Source organism: Echeneis naucrates, chromosome 19, assembly GCF_900963305.1.
Source record: "Echeneis naucrates chromosome 19, fEcheNa1.1, whole genome shotgun sequence".
In the NCBI taxonomy this organism is placed as follows: domain Eukaryota; kingdom Metazoa; phylum Chordata; class Actinopteri; order Carangiformes; family Echeneidae; genus Echeneis; species Echeneis naucrates.
Window position 1 is genome coordinate 3481795 of NC_042529.1, and position 18301 is coordinate 3500095.

The 18301-nt window shown below is 45.1% G+C and overlaps 1 protein-coding gene across 2 annotated transcripts in view; it reads left to right on the top strand.

The window, feature by feature from the left end:
- The window catches only part of sdk2b (sidekick cell adhesion molecule 2b), a 227546-nt gene that overhangs the window by 192614 nt on the left and 16631 nt on the right, over nt 1-18301 (top strand). For both annotated transcript variants that reach the window (XM_029527583.1, XM_029527584.1), the window contains exons 14-35: nt 279-415; nt 1127-1274; nt 2245-2385; nt 3150-3331; nt 3925-4040; nt 5207-5402; nt 5788-5886; nt 7177-7368; nt 9200-9321; nt 9514-9623; nt 10885-11035; nt 11126-11363; nt 12233-12348; nt 12537-12726; nt 12957-13055; nt 13643-13837; nt 14499-14700; nt 15121-15224; nt 15673-15743; nt 16352-16484; nt 17177-17233; nt 17881-17982. In XM_029527583.1, the coding sequence (XP_029383443.1) occupies nt 279-415; nt 1127-1274; nt 2245-2385; nt 3150-3331; nt 3925-4040; nt 5207-5402; nt 5788-5886; nt 7177-7368; nt 9200-9321; nt 9514-9623; nt 10885-11035; nt 11126-11363; nt 12233-12348; nt 12537-12726; nt 12957-13055; nt 13643-13837; nt 14499-14700; nt 15121-15224; nt 15673-15743; nt 16352-16484; nt 17177-17233; nt 17881-17982 (3101 nt within the window). The remainder of the gene's footprint in view (nt 1-278; nt 416-1126; nt 1275-2244; nt 2386-3149; nt 3332-3924; nt 4041-5206; nt 5403-5787; nt 5887-7176; nt 7369-9199; nt 9322-9513; nt 9624-10884; nt 11036-11125; nt 11364-12232; nt 12349-12536; nt 12727-12956; nt 13056-13642; nt 13838-14498; nt 14701-15120; nt 15225-15672; nt 15744-16351; nt 16485-17176; nt 17234-17880; nt 17983-18301) is intronic.

Here is an 18301-nt window from a genome sequence, read left to right on the forward strand (position 1 = left end):
GCCTTTCAATCCATTTCTCCCTTCCGATGATATCCATCTCATTTTATTCTCCCGCGTGCCCATCTTGACAAGGAGCCATCTTTGCTGTCTTGTCTCACCACATTTCATCACCTGTCCGACTGATCTCTCTGTTATAAAAATGTTCAGATTTGTGAGCGACAGAGGGAGAAGTTCAGAGTGGAGCAAAATGCTTCAGTAACTCTCTGGCGCTGTGGAGGATTTGCTGTGATGGGAGATAGTCTTCTATTTATCGAAGTTGTCCTTGCTGCTCCCTGCAGGCAGCTTCCCCACGCCCCCGAGAACCCCACGGCCGTGCTGAGCACATCTGAAAAAAGAGCCATCGACCTGGCCTGGGCCAAGCCTTTTGATGGCAACAGTCCCCTCATACGTTACATCTTGGAGGTCTCTGAGAACAGTAAGTCACAGTAACATCCTGCCTTTTTCCAGTCCATGCCTCCTCCTTTGCCTTTGCTCACTCGGTGCGCCTTGTTTACTGTATTTTATAACGAAGCGGCGGCTGTTAGACAGAACACATGGGATCGGTGTTGCAGCAATGAGAGAAAAAGATATTAAATGTTGCTTGTTTAGATTCTTTCCCCCCATGCAGCCAAGCAAAGCAAATACAGAAAAGCACATGAAAAAGAATCTGAAAGCAAGATCGATAAGGCTAATTAAGAATGTCAATCATTCCTTTTAATCTTCAGTAGTAAATGGAAGCGGTGCGGCAGTAAATCCCATGACAGCTCTGTATGTAACAAGTATGTTCAACTTAAGTCGATGTTGTGTAAGAGCTGCGTTGGGCTTGTAATCTCTCCTCTTACTACTCTTTTCCACTTCGCTTCTTTTCTTCTCAGCGTTATTTAGTACTTTTTAATGAACTTTAATTTTGAAATGTGACCCGCCATGACAAAACGATTACCGGCATGAAATAGACGATCCCTACTGAAGTGAAATTACTAGAAATGTTAGGACTCCTCCCTTCCTTCCTTCCTCAAAAAAAAAAAAAAAAAAGAAGAAAACTTGTCACCCTTTTTGGGATGCTAATATGATGGTTAACATTGCAGTGACCTCTCTGTATGAGTGAGCACGTGGAACAATGGGTGAGATTTTACTTTCTCTTATCCAGACGCCCCCTGGGCCATCCTGCTGGCCAACATCGAGCCGGAGGCCACGGCGGTGACAGTCAACGGTTTGATTCCGGCACGCTCCTATCAGTTCCGCCTCTGTGCCGTCAATGACGTGGGGAAGGGGCAGTTCAGCAAGGAGACAGATCGGTGAGCTCAAAGCATACGTCACACAGCCGTGGCGAGGTCACGGAGCTCACCATTCACTTTTGTAACTTGTTTGGTGAACCTCTCCGATGCTTTCAGCTTGGGGAGGAAAACTATTTATTTCTAGTGGTTTAAAAATTCCCCAAATTTGTGGCAGCACATTGTTAAGAACACAAAAACACCTCTTGGGGAACACTGTGGCTGTAATCGGTTTCCTAGATGACCATTTTGACTTATCCCTTCAATTGACAGTCAGCGTGCAGGGAACGATGTGCAGCACCAGAGCAGCCAGACACACACACACACACACACACACACACACACACACACATGTAAACACACTCTCGCTCTCAGGTCTGAAAGCCTGCAGGAGGGATTTTAGGTCTGAGGTGAGATTGGGGTTTGGCCTCTTTGCACCATCGCACAACTTCAAGCACTCCCATTGCTCACACCCCACCCCTGCCTCCCCACCGGTTCGATACACCTGCTAGCTGGAGGAGAGCTGTTGGAGGGAGGGGAGCGGGTGTTTGTGTGATACAGGGGCACAGAGAGAGGCAGGCACTGATCGCTCTGTGATGCCATTTGCTACTGATCTCACTCCCATCTCCTGAGCGTATCTTCTCCCCAGGCGATCGGGCTGTTTTTGTCAGGTTAGATATATGGTGTTAGGTGGGCGAGGAGCTCTCGCATCCTTTGACTGTGTCAGATTGTGGTATCAAGGATGAACATCGCTCATAGTTTGGGGGGCAAAAGCAGTTTTACAAAGAAATTCAAATTGGTTCAAAACATTTGAGGGGGACGGTTTGACGGTTTTCTGAAAGAGCTTCAAAGTTCATTTTACATGTGTTAAGCGAGCGGTAAAGCTTTGTGTCAATTTCCTTGAAATAACTTAAAGCTTGTTTTGTTTTCTTCTCACTGCCCTCTCTCTTCATATCTGTACATGCATGCGTGTCTGTGTACGTATGTTTTACAGTGTGTCTCTGCCAGAGGAGCCCCCCAGTGCTCCTCCTCAGAACGTCATAGCGAGCGGTCGCACCAATCAGTCCATCATGATCCAATGGCAGCCTCCACCGGAAAGCCACCAGAACGGCATCCTCAGGGGCTACACCGTACGGTAAGACCCCGGGTCCATCCACCCGTCCCGCTGACGCCTGTCTCTTTCTTGCTTTTTATGTTGAACGAGGGAAACTGCGCGTTTTGGTATCCAGCTTTTCTCAGCATGAGGGCCAGCCGGATGATCTCTAAGAGCTGGAAACGAAGCTGCGCTCATCTGATATCATCAGTTTCTCTGTCAAGTTTTTTTGTCTGATCATTTTAATTCACTTGCATTTCTGTGGAGAACAAATACAAAGAAACTGAAGGACTATGCTCTGGTAAGTGCTGGAATTAATTCGCATCCAGTGCCAAACCTTAGCTCTCCTTTCAAAACACCACATTTAACAAGAATATAGTTTGAGAAAGAAGCCGTATTTAATGACTGGTTTGACTTTAAAAACTTTACCAACTCTAATAGACAGAGTCAGCAATATGCCAAACTTACTGTAAGACTTGTAAACATGTAATTAGTTTCATTTTCTGTTAGGCTTTTTATTCATTACGTCCAAATGAAACAGCAGGTGTTTTCCAAACAAGTCAATGCCATCAGTGCGTTTGTTAATTGTTTGTTTGCTGGTGCTTTGTCTCCCCCTACCAGGGGGTCTAGTGTACTGCAAGACTTGGCTCAAGCAACAACAGCAACAAAAACAAAAGAAAACCCAAAAAAGGCCCAAACACTGCCCTCTCTCCTCTGTGTCAACATCTAAACTGTGAGGTCCATTTGGCAAACAGCACAGCAAGCACATCAACCCCTTTAAACTCCCTCTGAAATGTGTATTTCAGATACCGCCTCACTGGGTTGCCGGTGGACTACCAGATCAAGAACATTACCAGCCCTGATGTGACCAACCTGCTGCTGGAGGACCTCATTATCTGGACCAACTATGAGATCGAGGTGGCCGCCTACAACGGGGCAGGTCTTGGTACATTCAGCCACAAGGTCACCGAGTGGACCCTGCAGGGAGGTGAGAACCCACATAAGCGTTTTATCGACCAGCAGCGGGCCTGATGTGCTGACTGCTTTCTTTCTTTATTATTGAATGTGCCATTGTCAATTAGTCTGAATTTATATGTGTTAAATTAAGTTGAGCCTCTCTTTAAAGCCCGGTGCATGTTCAATGAGCCCGGGCACGGTGCCAGCTAAATGCTGCGATACAAAGGACGACTAGTGAGCGTCTGGTTTTATGTGCCTTTGACTGATAATGTTCTACCAAACACGGAATCTTTAAGCATTCCCTTTAACTCGTCTTTGTGAGGACCACACAAAGGCGTGACATTCCCGCTACAATCCATAAGCGGCTCGCACAGTCACAAACAAACCCACAGAGAGCCATGGTATTAGGTGTCAGTGTCATCAGAGAGAGAGCGATGGCAGCATCTGCCCTGACCTGTAGCAGCAGCGATCAATACTGACATCCAAATAGATGCAGGCAGACTTCCACCAGTCAACTGAAAGGCACTCACCTTGGTTTTTGGTTTTTGGTTATTTTTGGGGGGTTTTTTTTTGTTCATACCTCTCTCCCTTTCTCCCGCCTCTCTCTCCCCGTGTCCGTCTCAGTGCCCACCATCGCCCCTGGCAACGTACAGGTGGAGGCGGTCAACTCGACGACCATCCGCTTCACGTGGACGGCCCCTAACCCTCAGTTCATCAATGGCATCAACCAGGGCTACAAGGTCAGTGGCTGCCGCGACGGAGTCCCCACCAGCCATCACTTCCATTGACCGAGCTGTCAGAGCCGAACTTGTAGAATCACATATCCTGTTAAACAAGAGAGTGCGGGGGGGGGGGGGGGGGGGTAGATATTGGTGCCAGTGTGAACGATGGACTTAGTTCTCCCATTTGTCAGTCGGAGGTCATTCTCTTTGTCTTTGTAACAATTTTTCATATGTTTTATCATTGCTGCGTGCACATGATGATGAATGTCTTCATTATTTTGTCATGGGCTGTTGAACGCAGTCCATCTCTCAGTCTCTTGTGTATACTTCACAGAAAGGAATGTAGCCCATGGGGAATCATAAAGCCATATGCAATGGGAGGGGGGGTTCTATTTTTCCATTGACACTATTGAGGCTTAATTATGTCATTGAGGGCTTTTATCCCCTCTCCTCTCTCGTTTTGTCTGTGTGCTCAGCGGCGCTCCACAGGCCTCACTCAGCTGGAACGGAGGAGACCTCTGTACAAAACCAATCTGAATTTTAAACACCACCACCCTTTTTTTTCCTCCAGGGAGGTAAAAAAAAAAAAAAGAGAAACGCAGACTGTGAAAGGTGATAGAGGCCGAGGCAAAGGAAGAATTTCATGGAGAGAGAGCGATAGGCGGTGGCAGACAGTCAAGCATCTATCTGTCTGACATCCCACTGCCAGCTCTTTACTTCCCTCGGAGGCCTTTCACCACAAACTGGAAATAAACCCCCAGACACGCCCCTGGGACTAATTACCTAAGCACCTAATTGGTCAATGCAGGTCCCATCTGTGCATGCTATATCTGCATCTGCAATCAACCTGCGTAATAAGATACCGTCATGCCTCTCCCGAGCTTGAGCACTCTTTTCCACTCACAGCTCGTCTTGGTGGAGCTATTCAGCCAATCCCTCCCAGTCAAAACCTCTTCAGGGCATCTCTCTAAATATATCTGGGAGATCTGTGATGCCAAAGAACTCCTCTGAGTGGCTCAGGACTACCAAAGAGAGACACTGCTGTTAGTTTTTGCGAGAATAAATGTGTGGGAGCTGTTGCAGGAAAAATTATCAGCTGCTTTATTTCCATCTGTCTGAGTAATTTTCTTTACCTTTGTTTTTTTTTTTTTTTTCCCCTTCACTTTTTCATTTGTCTGTCTCAGCTGTTGGCCTGGGAACCAAGCAAAGAGGAACAAGTCACTATGGTAACAGTGCGACCAAACTTCCAGGACAGCGTCCTTGTGGGATATGTGGCAGGTCTGAAGAAGTTTACTGAGTATTACACCTCCGTGTTGTGTTTCACTACGCCCGGAGATGGCCCCCGCAGCCCGCCCAGGGCGCTGAGGACACATGAGGACAGTGAGTGACTTTGCTCTCTCCCCTGCAGTGGCGAGGGCACGCGAGTGTCTCCCTGTGACACATCCTTTGGGCAAGATCTATTATTCATGCGCAACGAAATTGTGGAGAAGTGCTAATGAATGAGTATATTTTGCATCCAGCTCGGATCATCATAATTGGAACTCAGTTCCCTTTGAGATTGTTGAAGGTTTAAAAAGCTCAAAATTTTCCTCAATTTGTCATCATACAGGTTTCAGCAATTAGCTTATCTTATTATGGACACACTTAAAATGCCAATGTTTGTCTATAGAATCCAAGTATACCATGTAATCAGTAATGAGCTCAAACCATATGTAAAATAGGCCCATTGGCCTTGGCTCATTATCCTTATTTGTCCCCCGTCCAGCCCCCGGCGCTGTGGGTCACCTGAGTTTCACCGAAATCCTGGACACCTCACTCAAAGTCAGCTGGAGCGAGCCGAGCGAGAAGAACGGCGTTCTCACAGGTACAATCGGCTTCGCTCTCAGAATAAACCTTTAATGAGGCAGGGAGCGCAAGAAATAGCAGTTTGTCCGAGGAGGTGTTTATTGAAAGAGACCAATCACAGTTGACAGCGCTGAGCTAGAGCTGAGGCCGGAAGAATTTGTTGTACTTAGCTTCACAGCCGCTTGGCCTCATTTAGTGATCCAAGCATTTTGCCGCTCCTAAGGTGAATCTGCTTTATCATTAGTCGTTTATTGTATTTGGGTCATGCGGGTAGGACCACCAAGGCAACATGAGCTTGTAAGACACACAAATGCACTGCAGCAGGGGGTGGGGGTGGGGGGGGGGGTTGGGGGGGGTGACATTGTGTCATCTTCCAAACTATGCACAATAAAGCTGCCATAAAAAGGCTGCCTAAAATCATCGCACTGTATAACATCTCATCCAACTTACATAACAAACAGTCCTCCTCGGGGAGACTATTAAACCCGTTTCTGTTGATAATAGTTGCAGACTGGAATGCGACAAAGAGATCTTTGGCTTTCTGACAAATTGGCTTCTTCTAAAACTCTTCACTAGTTTACAGTTCTTGTGCAGTTTGTTTTTGTACCATACATCACCTCTTTCTCTATGCAAAAGGACCAATTGGTGCCGAGTGTTGCACATATTAAATCGTGTCCAGTTGTGGAAAGTTCTCAAGCAAAGGATGGAAATTAGTAAAAGTCTCGGTAATCCAGGGATGTAACTACAAAATGATATTCCTAGTGAGTCGGTGGCACTGCTATTCCAGCTTACCTAACGCTCTTACATCATTTTGTGCGAACTTCAGCTGAAGAAGAGGAAGCCAAGCAGTGACTTTAAAATTCAAGTGTTTACCGCGGGATGAGATTTAACAGCATATTGTAAAGTCTTCTCCCGAAACATTTAGATGTGCTGCACATTCCCAGGAGACAAACAGCGACATGCCATATGAAATTATTGATTTGGCAAGAAATGCCTCCTGATGCCTTATGCAATCACATGAAAAGAGCTGCTGGCCAAAGAGCAAATTGCATTAACTTTGGGAGGCTGAATGTGTGTGTGTGTGTGTGTGTGTGTGTGTATGTGTGGTGGGTGTGTGAGCGCAGGGAGGTATAATCACAGGGTGGTTTAATTTGCTATATTCAATTTTTGATGGAGTTTATTTAATTTTGTCTCCTGGCTTGCCCTGTAGCATGTGAGCAGAGAACCGCTTTTATTGTAAATACTGCTGTCCAATTTTACCCCCGATATGATTCCCTGTCTGTCACTGTGCGCCCGTCTACAACTCCAGGCTACCGTATTTCGTGGGAGGAGTACAACCGCACAAACACCAGAGTCACCCACTACCTGCCGAACCTCACCTTGGAGTACAGGGTCACCGGGCTCACGGCTCTCACCACCTACACCATCGAAGTGGCAGGAATGACCTCCAAGGGCCAGGGCCTGCTCTCCTCCTCCACCATCTCCTCGGGCGTCCCGCCAGGTCGGTACTTAGACCATCTGTCGCGATCCTGAAGAAACATCAGTACACCAAATTACATGATATTTTCTCCTTTGAGATTCTGAGTTATCTGCCTCCACCTCAGCAATGAGAATTCATTTTGTGGTGCTCGCAGCACCAAAATGATGCATGTGACATCTCTTTCCAGACACGTGTGTCTCCTAGTTGCTCTGCGTATTAGACAGACCTCCCTATCAGCGCGCCTCATTATGTTCCTCTGAAAGCCGTGCTTCAGAGATTTTCTATTGCACTTCCATGAAGTTGTGAGACTCCAGAGAGACCAATTTAAGTAAGAATTTTAAAAAATTGAAGCAAAAGACACTGACATATTCTCCCCTTTAGTTCCTAGTATGGATAAAGTACTGATAAGACACCGAATCCCGAAATGCAGTTCAGCTTTTATTAGAGCCTCCCTGTCTTGTAAATTCCCTCTTTAAAATTGTAATCCAAGCTTTCTGTTTATATTGTTTAGTCTCAAACCCTGATGATATCGTTTAATAAGTTTCCGCTTCCTGCATATTTACTGTCTCACCTTGAACTCGGGGAACGTGCTGTCTGGCGCCAGACGCAGTGAAACCAGACCTCCAGTCACCTCAGCTGGGAAAGGGGGCCTCTCCGATGTGCATATCTGCCCCACAGCCAAAAAATAAACAGCTCCCAACAGAGCGGGGGGGGGGGGGTTACAATTAAAGAGTTTGATGATTTCATATTTGCATAATCATGTAAGAGAAATATAGCGCTCATGTCATCTCTTAGAGCAGCGTTCAGAGCAGAGCCTGGCCACCTGTGAAATGACAGGCTGGTAATTTGAGAGCAGTTACTCTTCTCAGAATGGTGATTAATCGCGTTGTATATGTGTAAAGAAAACACCCATGTGCCCTGCGAGCATCCAGCTGAAAGCCACCTCAATAAGCAGCCATGCAAATGATTTAAGGGTGGTAATTTCTACCACAATGCGTATAATCTGCATTTCATTAGGGCGGAATACACTCGCATTTAAGCAATCTTTGAAAAACTGCTGAGTTGTGCCGCGGGGGAGCGATTATATCTTCTTTTATATTAGACCTCTGTCCACGCTCCAATATGCCACGCTTTGGCGTTAATATCTTCATCCAGGATTTATGTAAACTATATTGTGCTTTGGAATGGGGATATGTTATGGTAGGCTTAATGTCTACCTCGAGGGGAACGTTATGGAGGAGAAGAAAGAAAAAAAACTTGATGAATGAATTATTTAATCCACAGACACTCTCACACATGCCTGGCTAGATACACAAAAAGCATCCCAGCATACACAAACAAGCAATGATATTCGTATACACAAAATTGGCCTCCCGCTGTTCTTTGAATTCACCATTTTCAGATTTGTCTCCCCTGCAGGATTTCCAGGGAACAATCCATTCTTATTGTTTACTCAGCTCAAGTGTAAACAGTGGGATATCAGATTGAATCGTATCTCCAGATAACTGCAGTGTAATTGACATTCATGGCATTGTCTCTGCCTATGTACTGTGTAAGCATCTTTTTCAAATCTGATCTGCTTCTGCTGCCTTAGCTCAAGTGGGGGGCAGGAGGGGGGAATTAAGGGAGACAGGTGAGAGGCGTGTCCGTGTGTGGTATCTGTACGGTCACAGGGGGGCGCTGTGGTAGATGGATTTTTTTTTCCTCCGGAGTGAGAGGCTGCAAACCAAAATCACTCCGTGCTCAGAGGCAGCATGACAAACTGCACCTGTGTTGCTGTCAGTTATCTGCTCCGTCAGTCTCTTTCTCCTCGTTCAACCTTTTTTCCCCCCTCCTCCCTGCTTCTTCACAGAGCTCCCCGGCCCCCCCACCAACATGGCAATTTCCAACATCGGCCCACGCTCTGTCACCCTGCAGTTCAAACCTGGCTATGATGGCAAGACTTCCATTTCCCGTTGGCAGGTGGAGGCCCAGGTGGGGCTGATTCAATCTCTTTTTCTTAATCGTGTGTTGCTACTTTCTGAGACTTTCTCGCTGATTTTGGATCGATGTTACAATGCCAAGATTGACACAGAAATTGTGTTGGCTCTTTTAGATGGAAATTTTGTCCTTTGCTTGCACTTTTCTTCATTGCAGACTTTGTGTGTTTGTGTGCGTTTGGCTCAGGTGGGCATGGTTGGTGAAAACGAGGAATGGGTGACGGTCCACCAGGTGTCCAACGAACCCGAGGCTCGCTCCTTAGAAGTGCCCGGGCTCAACCCGTACACCTTCTACAGGTAGCGTACTGCACATTTTATCCAAGGCATTATTGACACCTTAAGTAGACACCCTGAAAATCAGGTGTGAACGCACCCAAGATGTGTTGGCAGCAGCCTGCTCTGCTGATGTCGTCGCAACGGTTTAATACTCATTCATTCATCTAGTACCACTTCTCCGTTACTGGAGCCAATCCCAACTCACTGGTCACCCTGGACAGGTCACCAGTCCACCACAGGGCCAACAGACAGAGACAGTAAGACCTGCAGACAATTTAGAGTCACCAGTTAACCCAAACATGATGTCTTTGGATGGTGGGAGGAAACCCAAGCAGGCACGGGGGGGGGCACGTACTCCACAATGAAAGGCCCCAGGCCCTGGAACCGAACCCAGGACTTGCTTGTTGTGGGGTAACAGCACTAACCACTATGCCGCCGTGCTACCCCTGCAGTTTAATAATGAACTGAAATTATTTTCATATTTCAAAACCGCCTGCTGCATCGCTCTCATCTTCTCACTATCACTCACTGACAAATAAGCAGAGACACGTTTATAATGGGTTTTGATAAGATGTCTGGTTAAATATGTTTTCTCAAGTCAGACTAAAAATAAAATAAAATAAAATGACAAGTTTAAAAAAGTAAAATAATGAAAACTCTCATTAAGGTTGAACCTTCTCATGATTTTGCCTGTGTGCTTTTAGTCAGATCACATGGGGCTTGTGACAAACAACAGATAAGGTGCACGCGTGCTTCAGGATCTCAGCTAATTTCAGTTTATCCCAGGAGTTTATCTTTTTCTGTTTTCCTTTGATTTGGATACAAGCTTGTTACGGTAAGTGTGTTTTCTTTTTGCTTTTTTTATTATTTTGCAGTTCTCACATGATCTTTATCTCAATGCAGCCGCAATTCAATATAAGCAATTAACATTTCACAGAGGCAGTCCCCAAAGACCCGCTACAGCTCCAGTTTTCATCATTCTAACTTCAGTGCTGCCACTTTACATTTCACTAAACGCTCACTTTTTTTTTTTTTTTTTTGCATATTCAGGCTGTAACACAAATAAACGGCCCGCTCAGCATATTCATGTTGTATTCATATGCAGTGCTGTGATCTCAGTTCAAACGCAATAAGCCTGATGTAAGAGGATGCTCACTGCAGCTACCGTCATGATGCTGGGAGTTTGTTTTTGATCTGCCAGATCCTGAGGTGTGATTCGGTTCAAATCAAACATCTTTTTGCAGAAGTTGCACTTTAAACAAAGTTGAACTTCCAACCACAGGTTCCGTATGCGTCAGGTGAACATCGTGGGCACGAGTCCTCCGAGCCAGCCCTCCAGAAGGATCCAGACCCTACCGGCGCCTCCTGACATGGCGCCCGCCAACGTCACCCTGCGCACAGCGAGCGAGACCAGCCTTTGGCTGCGATGGATGGTAAACAAGAATCCATCACATTTCCCAACCGTGATGTTCTCATAAATATGAGCTAATTGAAGGATCGTGTGTCCGTTCTCTTCTCCACAGCCTTTGCCTGAATGGGAATACAATGGAAACGCAGAGCAGGTGGGCTACAGAGTCCAGTACTCCCGTGTGGGCTCACAGAGTCGGGCACTCACCCATGTCATAGCTGACCGCCTGGAGAGGGAGTTCACCATCGAGGACCTGGAAGAGTGGACCGAGTACGAGGTCAGGGTCCAGGCCGTCAACGGCATCGGGATGGGGCCCTGGAGCCAGCCGGTCAGAGGCAGGACCAGGGAGTCCGGTGAGTTGGCTTATCCCACCTCGATGACAAACGCTGCTCATCCATCTTCAGATGATCAACGAGAACTGCACAATGTTATTAGCATCACAAAACCAGGGCCGTGCTGGTTTAATTACTCAAAAGCATTTTTTTTGTTTTGCTGTCAGGAGCCAAGTTCTTGTCAAGAAACAAGCTATAAAAATTAGAATTTATTATCGCCAAGGTGTTTGTTTTTTACCATATCTTTCTCTCAGAAACACAAAATCCTGTACTGGCACCATATTTCTATGGATTTAGTCAAAATAAAAGCACCTTGACTACTTTCATAACGTTATATTCAAAATTTATGAGGAATATATGCATAATTAGTCGTATCAGAGGAAGCAAACACACAGCCACAGTTTACACTTAACCATATGTTGCATTTGTCAGTGAGCTGACTGTTCCCTAGCCTTCTAAGCAGCCTGCTTCTGTTTCAGACCCTTCTTCTCCCTCCTCACCAGACGTTGGGTCTTGAGGAATGGACAGAGTCTGAGGAAAATTGAGAACACGTGGACTTGAATGTGAAATTCCTTGTGCTCTTTTTTTTTTTCCACTCACTCCAGCGAATTCTTAGGAATCAGCGCATTATGTCCAGGGATGAGTTCCAAGGAAGCGAAAAGGCCTATTCTTGAGTCTTTCTTTTTTCTTTCTCTCTAGTATGCCCTGGAGGGTATACCAAGGATATCAGAGGCTACGTGCAAACACGAACAATACAACCGTAGCGGATCGCTCTGTCGTACATCCACATGTGGAGAGGGAGCATGGCGAATGAATTTTTATTAATGTACGTGAAACAATGGGCCGTGCAGGGGTGATGAGTTTGCCTTTCTTCTCTCTTTGTCTTCCAGTCCCCTCCTGTGGACCCACCAATGTGTCCGCCTTCGCAACGACCTCCAGCAGTATCCTAGTGCGCTGGTTTGAAGTTCCTGAGCCAGACAGAAATGGTCTCATTTTGGGCTACAAGGTCTGTCAGCACTTTTCATGTTTCACACTCGCCAAAATAACATCTAGTTTGTTCTTCTTCTTTGTTTGTTTGTTTGTTTTCAAGAAATGCCATCCATTTTTTAGGCAACGTACACAACAGCAATGTTGATTCTGCTTCATTTCCAAATTCCCAATTCATTTTCATCTACTGTGTCTTTGTTGGATCAGGTTGTGTACAAAGAAAAGGACTCCGACAGCGCCGTCCACTTCTGGTCAGTGGAGGGAAACGCCACGCACAGCATCCAGCTGACCGGTCTGGGGAAATACGTGCTCTATGAGATCCAGGTCCTGGCCTTCACAAGGATCGGAGATGGGCGGCCCAGTTCTCCACCCATCCTGGAGAGGACTCTGGACGACGGTACGGCAACGCTGAGCAGCGAGAAAGCTTTAGACAACACCTGAATACACTCGACAGCAATAATTTCTCCTGGAGAAAAACATGAAACATATGAACCTGTGCTTTATTTTTTCTCAATCCAAAAACCTGTATGTTTTAATTTTCTTCACCTGTGGGAAGTATATCTGAGGTTTGATATGATTTCCAAGTTCTGAGTTGTGTCATATATTATGCCTTTTGCTTTCCTGCAGTGCCGGGACCGCCGGTGGGTATCCTATTCCCTGAAGTGCGGACCACCTCAGTGCGTCTTATTTGGCAGTCCCCCTCTCAGCCCAATGGGATTATACTTGGTTAGTAATTTACAACATCCTCCTCATTTCTGGTTTTATTCTTTGAAATGTTCAGGTGTTTTAGTGCAGCTAAATAAACTGCCAACTACCAAACACGGCACAAATAAGCTAATTTATTTCGATTTTATAGAACATCAGGCCCACAGGTGTTATTCCTGATGGCTCTCAACATAATTTTGTTTTTGTTTTTTTTTTTGTGTGTTTTTTCTTCTTTTTTTTGTTTTTCAACTTGATGGGCTCGACTATATTAGTTGGGGGGCGGGGGGGATCATGTTATTTTCCTGCATTGCTGTAAAGGGAGTGAAATTCTCTCATTAGCTAATAGGGGATTTCCTTGTGAGCATTTGATTCATTACACATCTGTCAGATAATTTGTTTTAAACTGCATAATATGACAGAGCCACACAGAGCATATGGAAGAAGTGCAGAGGAGACAATGCTCCTCGGCGTACATTTTGCTCTCCATTGCACTGTTCAGCACAAAACAACAAATGCTTTGAATGCCTAAAAGACGTGTTTTCTTTAATTCTCAAGATTTAATCTACCACTGAATATAAAAGATTGTTTGTCCCCCAACTTCCTTGCAGCCTACCAGATCACGTACCACCTCAACTCCACCAATAGCAACGCGGCCACCGTGGACGTGCTGAGCCCCAGCGCTCGCCAGTACACAGTGACCGGCCTCAAGCCAGAGTCCATCTACGTGTTCCGCATCACTGCGCAGACCAGGAAGGGCTGGGGCGAGGCTGCAGAAGCGCTGGTGGTCACAACGGAGAAAAGGGGTAACAGAGTCTGCCTGAACATCTTACGTTTAAATGGATATGTGATATACCCCAAGCTGGATGAAAACTTAAAAAAAAAACAAAAAAAAAAGGAAAGGAAAGAAAAAATAAAAGCATTATATCTGAGTGGATTGCAATTTGGAAGTGTAACAAAATTTGTAGTTCACTAGCAAATAAGAAACATACTCAGTTGTATACATAATTGGAAGAGCAGGCGTAGGTGTGCGATCGGTGTAATAACACTACTTGTATTGTGTTAAGCCTTCATTGCACTTAGTTTGCTTCCAGTGAACAGTCCAGTAAGCAGATGGGCTTTCTGAAGGGGCGTTCATGCCCTTGGGGTGTTTATAGGAAACACTGGTGCAGTTGTGAGAATGAAATCAGTCCATCTGCTCCCCTCGAGGCATGTTGCAGATTGTGTACTCTGCAGCTTTCACTTCTCAGCTACTTTCTATTCATCAGTGTTGTACTTTTTTCTTTTTTTTTTTTATTCTTTCCCTCATCTCTCCAACATAGCTCAGGCAAATGTGAGCGAGCCGAAAGCAATGAGTAAAAGTGTATTTCTTTCAGCTCCATTTACGTGAGCATTCGTTCTTTTATTATTCCAACTTTACAACATCTGGTGTCATCCAGGCTCTGTCTCTGTGCTTCTGTCTCCCAGCTCGTCCCCAGCCGACCAGCCGTCCAATGGTTCCCCAGAAAGATGTTCAGGCCCGCCAGGTTTTGCTGTCGTGGGAGCCCGGCAGCGACGGCCTGTCCCCTGTGCGTTACTACACAGTGCAGCTCAGAGAGCTTCCAGAGAGCAACTGGACGGTCCATTCAGCCTCTGTCAACCACGAGGCCACCTCCTACCTAGTGTCCAGGTAAAAAGTCAACTCTGGGGACAGTCTGTGGTTCATTGTTTGTCCCGATCAGTGCAACAAAGGCCTCTTTACTTACTACTCAATTAAATGAAAGAGGATAATATTTTCACAGTACCTACTGCTAAACTGTCTTAAATATTCCTTAAATATGGCAAATCAACGTGATCCTTAAATGGAATAATGTGTCCAGCATATTAAGGTCTAATTTAGACCATAAACAATGAAATGAGCTGGTCAAAAACATATTCAGCAATATCCAGCACCTGCAGAAGGTTTGAACTTGTCAAGTAGTTTGCTTGAAAAACTTGCAGCTCTCTCAGTAAGTCTACAATTTCTCTCTATATGTCTGCGGTTTAAAAGGTTTAGGATCCGCTGCCATAGTTTATCATCGAGATTAATGTGCTTTCCCGTTCCTCCAAGGCTGAAGCCCTTTACATCCTACCAGTTCAGAGTGAAAGCCACCAATGACATCGGTGACAGTGAATACAGCGAGGAAAGTGAAGCGATCACAACTCTGCAGGACGGTAAGAGTGAACATCCTTTTTCCAGGTGAAACTTTGTTTGTTGAATATTCTAATATCTTAAATGTGCACTGCGCACACTGTGACATTAACACCAACGTGGAGAAAAAAAAAAAAAAGAATGGCTTTGCTCTGTTTCAAGGAAAAGAGCGGAATGCATGAATTACCCTGTTGTAGTGATGCAGACACTTTTGGCACTTTTGTTGATGTCATGTGCTCGCAGTTACCGTGAGACAAGAGGTCAGCTTTAAAACATTAGTTTGAAAGTTTGCCCAGTCTTTAACAACATAAGAATGTTTTTTCTCTCCTCTGTCTGTGGCTGTTCTTTTGTAGCTTTTGTTGTCCTTTGTGCTCCATGAAAGTCACTGCACATGGGTGGATTGAGCACTTTGAATTATGCACATTTTCAGGTCAATTTAGCTCATTTATCTCCCTTTTATTGCCCCCACAGCACCTGATGAAGCGCCTGCCATTCTCTCCGTCACGCCGCACACGACGACATCTGTGCTGATCCGCTGGCAGGTAAGACAAGACGTCATGTTCAGGTGTTATTAATGTTTCATTGTTCCCAAAATCCACGAGGAAGATCTGAGAAAGTGGCCTCTAATGAAAGGCTGTGGCAGCACCTAGGGTAGGCACGTACGTGCAGAGTGAATGTTTCACACGCTTCTCAGTAATAAAAAAACAAAACAAAAACACACTCACACCTGAATTAACGGATCATAAAGAGGAAAACAAGAGACACCAAGCCACAATTTATCTTTTATAGAGAACACTTGTTAAGTTTATAAAGAGGTGCTTGTTTCTCTCTCTCTGCTTCTGCCCTCTGGGTTTTGTTTCTCATGTTCAACCATGGGGGGATTTCTCTGCTGCTCACCTGTGGGTGAGCTCAGTCATAGTGCAGCTTTCTGTTCTCAGTGTGTGCGTTCTACTTCCTGTAAGCGTCCTTAGTCGGAGACGCTCGGTGATGAAAGTTTGAAAGAAAAAACGCCTGACAATGTGAAATGATCCATTTCTATGACCTCATCATGTGAAGTATTTTAGGCTATTTCAGGAGCAAAAATTCAGCATGGAGCTGCCACAGCAGATCTTAACCCTGACCTCCCCCACCACCACTTTTTCCTTCAAAGCCCCCCTCCGAGGAGAAGATCAATGGAATCTTACTGGGCTTTCGGATTCGATATCGTGAGCTTCTGTATGACCGCCTCCGCAGCTACTCCGTTCACACCATCGCCAGCGTGTCCACCTGGGCTGAGCTCTCCGGTGAGGAATAAACACAACAGGCATCGCTCCAACCGCTCCCACTGTTACGCAAACACATTTCCCAATGTGACATGAACATTTCAGTCAGCCATGTTGCATTTATTGCAAATGTGTAGCATGTGATATGAAACACACATCACAACACATTCAGCAGAAGTATATTGAAAAAAATGGGGCCTCTCTTTTTTTTTTTTCTTTTTTTTTTTTTACCTCTCCAACACTTTCACACAGTTATAAAAAGCCCTACACCGTGGTTTATTGTTCCGACATAGTCTTTATGTGTCAGCGGCACCATTATTTCCACCACGCCGAAAACGTTCACGCACGCCATTTCAGTTTCCCAAAATCGCCCCGCTGGTCTTGACACTTCACAGTAAAACATTTCATCTTGTGATTAGTAGCTATCAGCTGCAGGCTATTATTAGGTGTAACTTGGGAGCCGCTCTGTTTCTACTGCTCCGCGCTACTCAGCCCATAATTTCACCCTCGTTGAGTCATTCTGGGGGCTCACTCAGGGCGATAATCACTGTGATTATGTGGGTTTTTTATGACAGCAGTGATGCCCCTCTCAATGATGAAAATATTAGACTTGGGACACTAATACTATTGTCTCTCCACTCACCTTTTTTTTTTTTTTTACCTTCTATATATATTTTTTTTTTATCACTTCTTTTCTCCCTCTGCCCCTGCAGCCCCCTACAGCATCCGAAATCTGAGCGACTCCACTTTGACCCAGTATGAGTTGGACAGTAAGTGTTGATGTCTCTGACTCACAAAAACACAACATACACCATTGTTTATTCAAAATGACTCAATCCACAAGCTAATTATGGGAGAAAAAAGAAGACTTTCCTTGAATATTGCCATATGCCTGAGCGAACTCGCGCTGCTTTCAATGGCGATACAGGAAAAACAGAGTATCAAACAAATTAACACAACATTTGGCTGCTTATATTCACATCACATTGGTGTTAACACTGAGTACACAAGCCCATCCAGTCCAGCACACTCATCTGTTTATTTAGATGAGCCACACAAAAAGCAGATGGTTACATATTTCTAAACCATTCGACAACCACACAGTTGCAGAATATCTGTATGAATAACAAAGTAGAATTTTTTTCACCTAACGTTAGAAAATTTATTGTAAGGGGAAGCCAGTTAGGAATCACGTCCTTGTGCTGCTGACTGATTGCCTGCGGCATCTGGAGGAGGATGACTGACCTCCTCTTTGGTTCAGCGACTGTGAGAGCCGTGGATAGGGAACTGTTCCTCCTCTGAAATGGGATAAAAAACAGTAAAAAAAAAAAAAAAAAAAGTGCGATTCACGATGAGGCGTTTAATGTAATTCCAAACTTCTTTTTTTTTTTTTTTTTTTGTTTACTCCTACTTGCAGAGTTAAGTAAACACAAGCGCTATGAGATCCGCATGAGTGTGTACAATGCCGTGGGCGAGGGCCCGACCAGCCCGCCGCAGGAGGTGTTTGTGGGAGAAGCAGGTATGTACACTTCCTGCCATGTCAGTCAACACCATCTTGAACACAAAGTTACACACCAGACAGCTCAAACTAAGAAGCTCTGCTCTGGACTGGCAGTCCTTGTATATGGAGGCCTTAATGAATGAGGATTAAGCTTCACTGCTTCCCTGCTTTTTAAAAGAAAAATTCTGGGTCGATGTAATAAAAAGCATCTTGCTGAGTACCTTTAAAGAAAACCTCTTTACCTTTTCACTCTGACACATCCTGATATTTTGCTTTTTGCTTCACACTGCTCAGCACTTTTTCTTTTAGAAGCTGCTATTAGTCTTAATAGCTAATG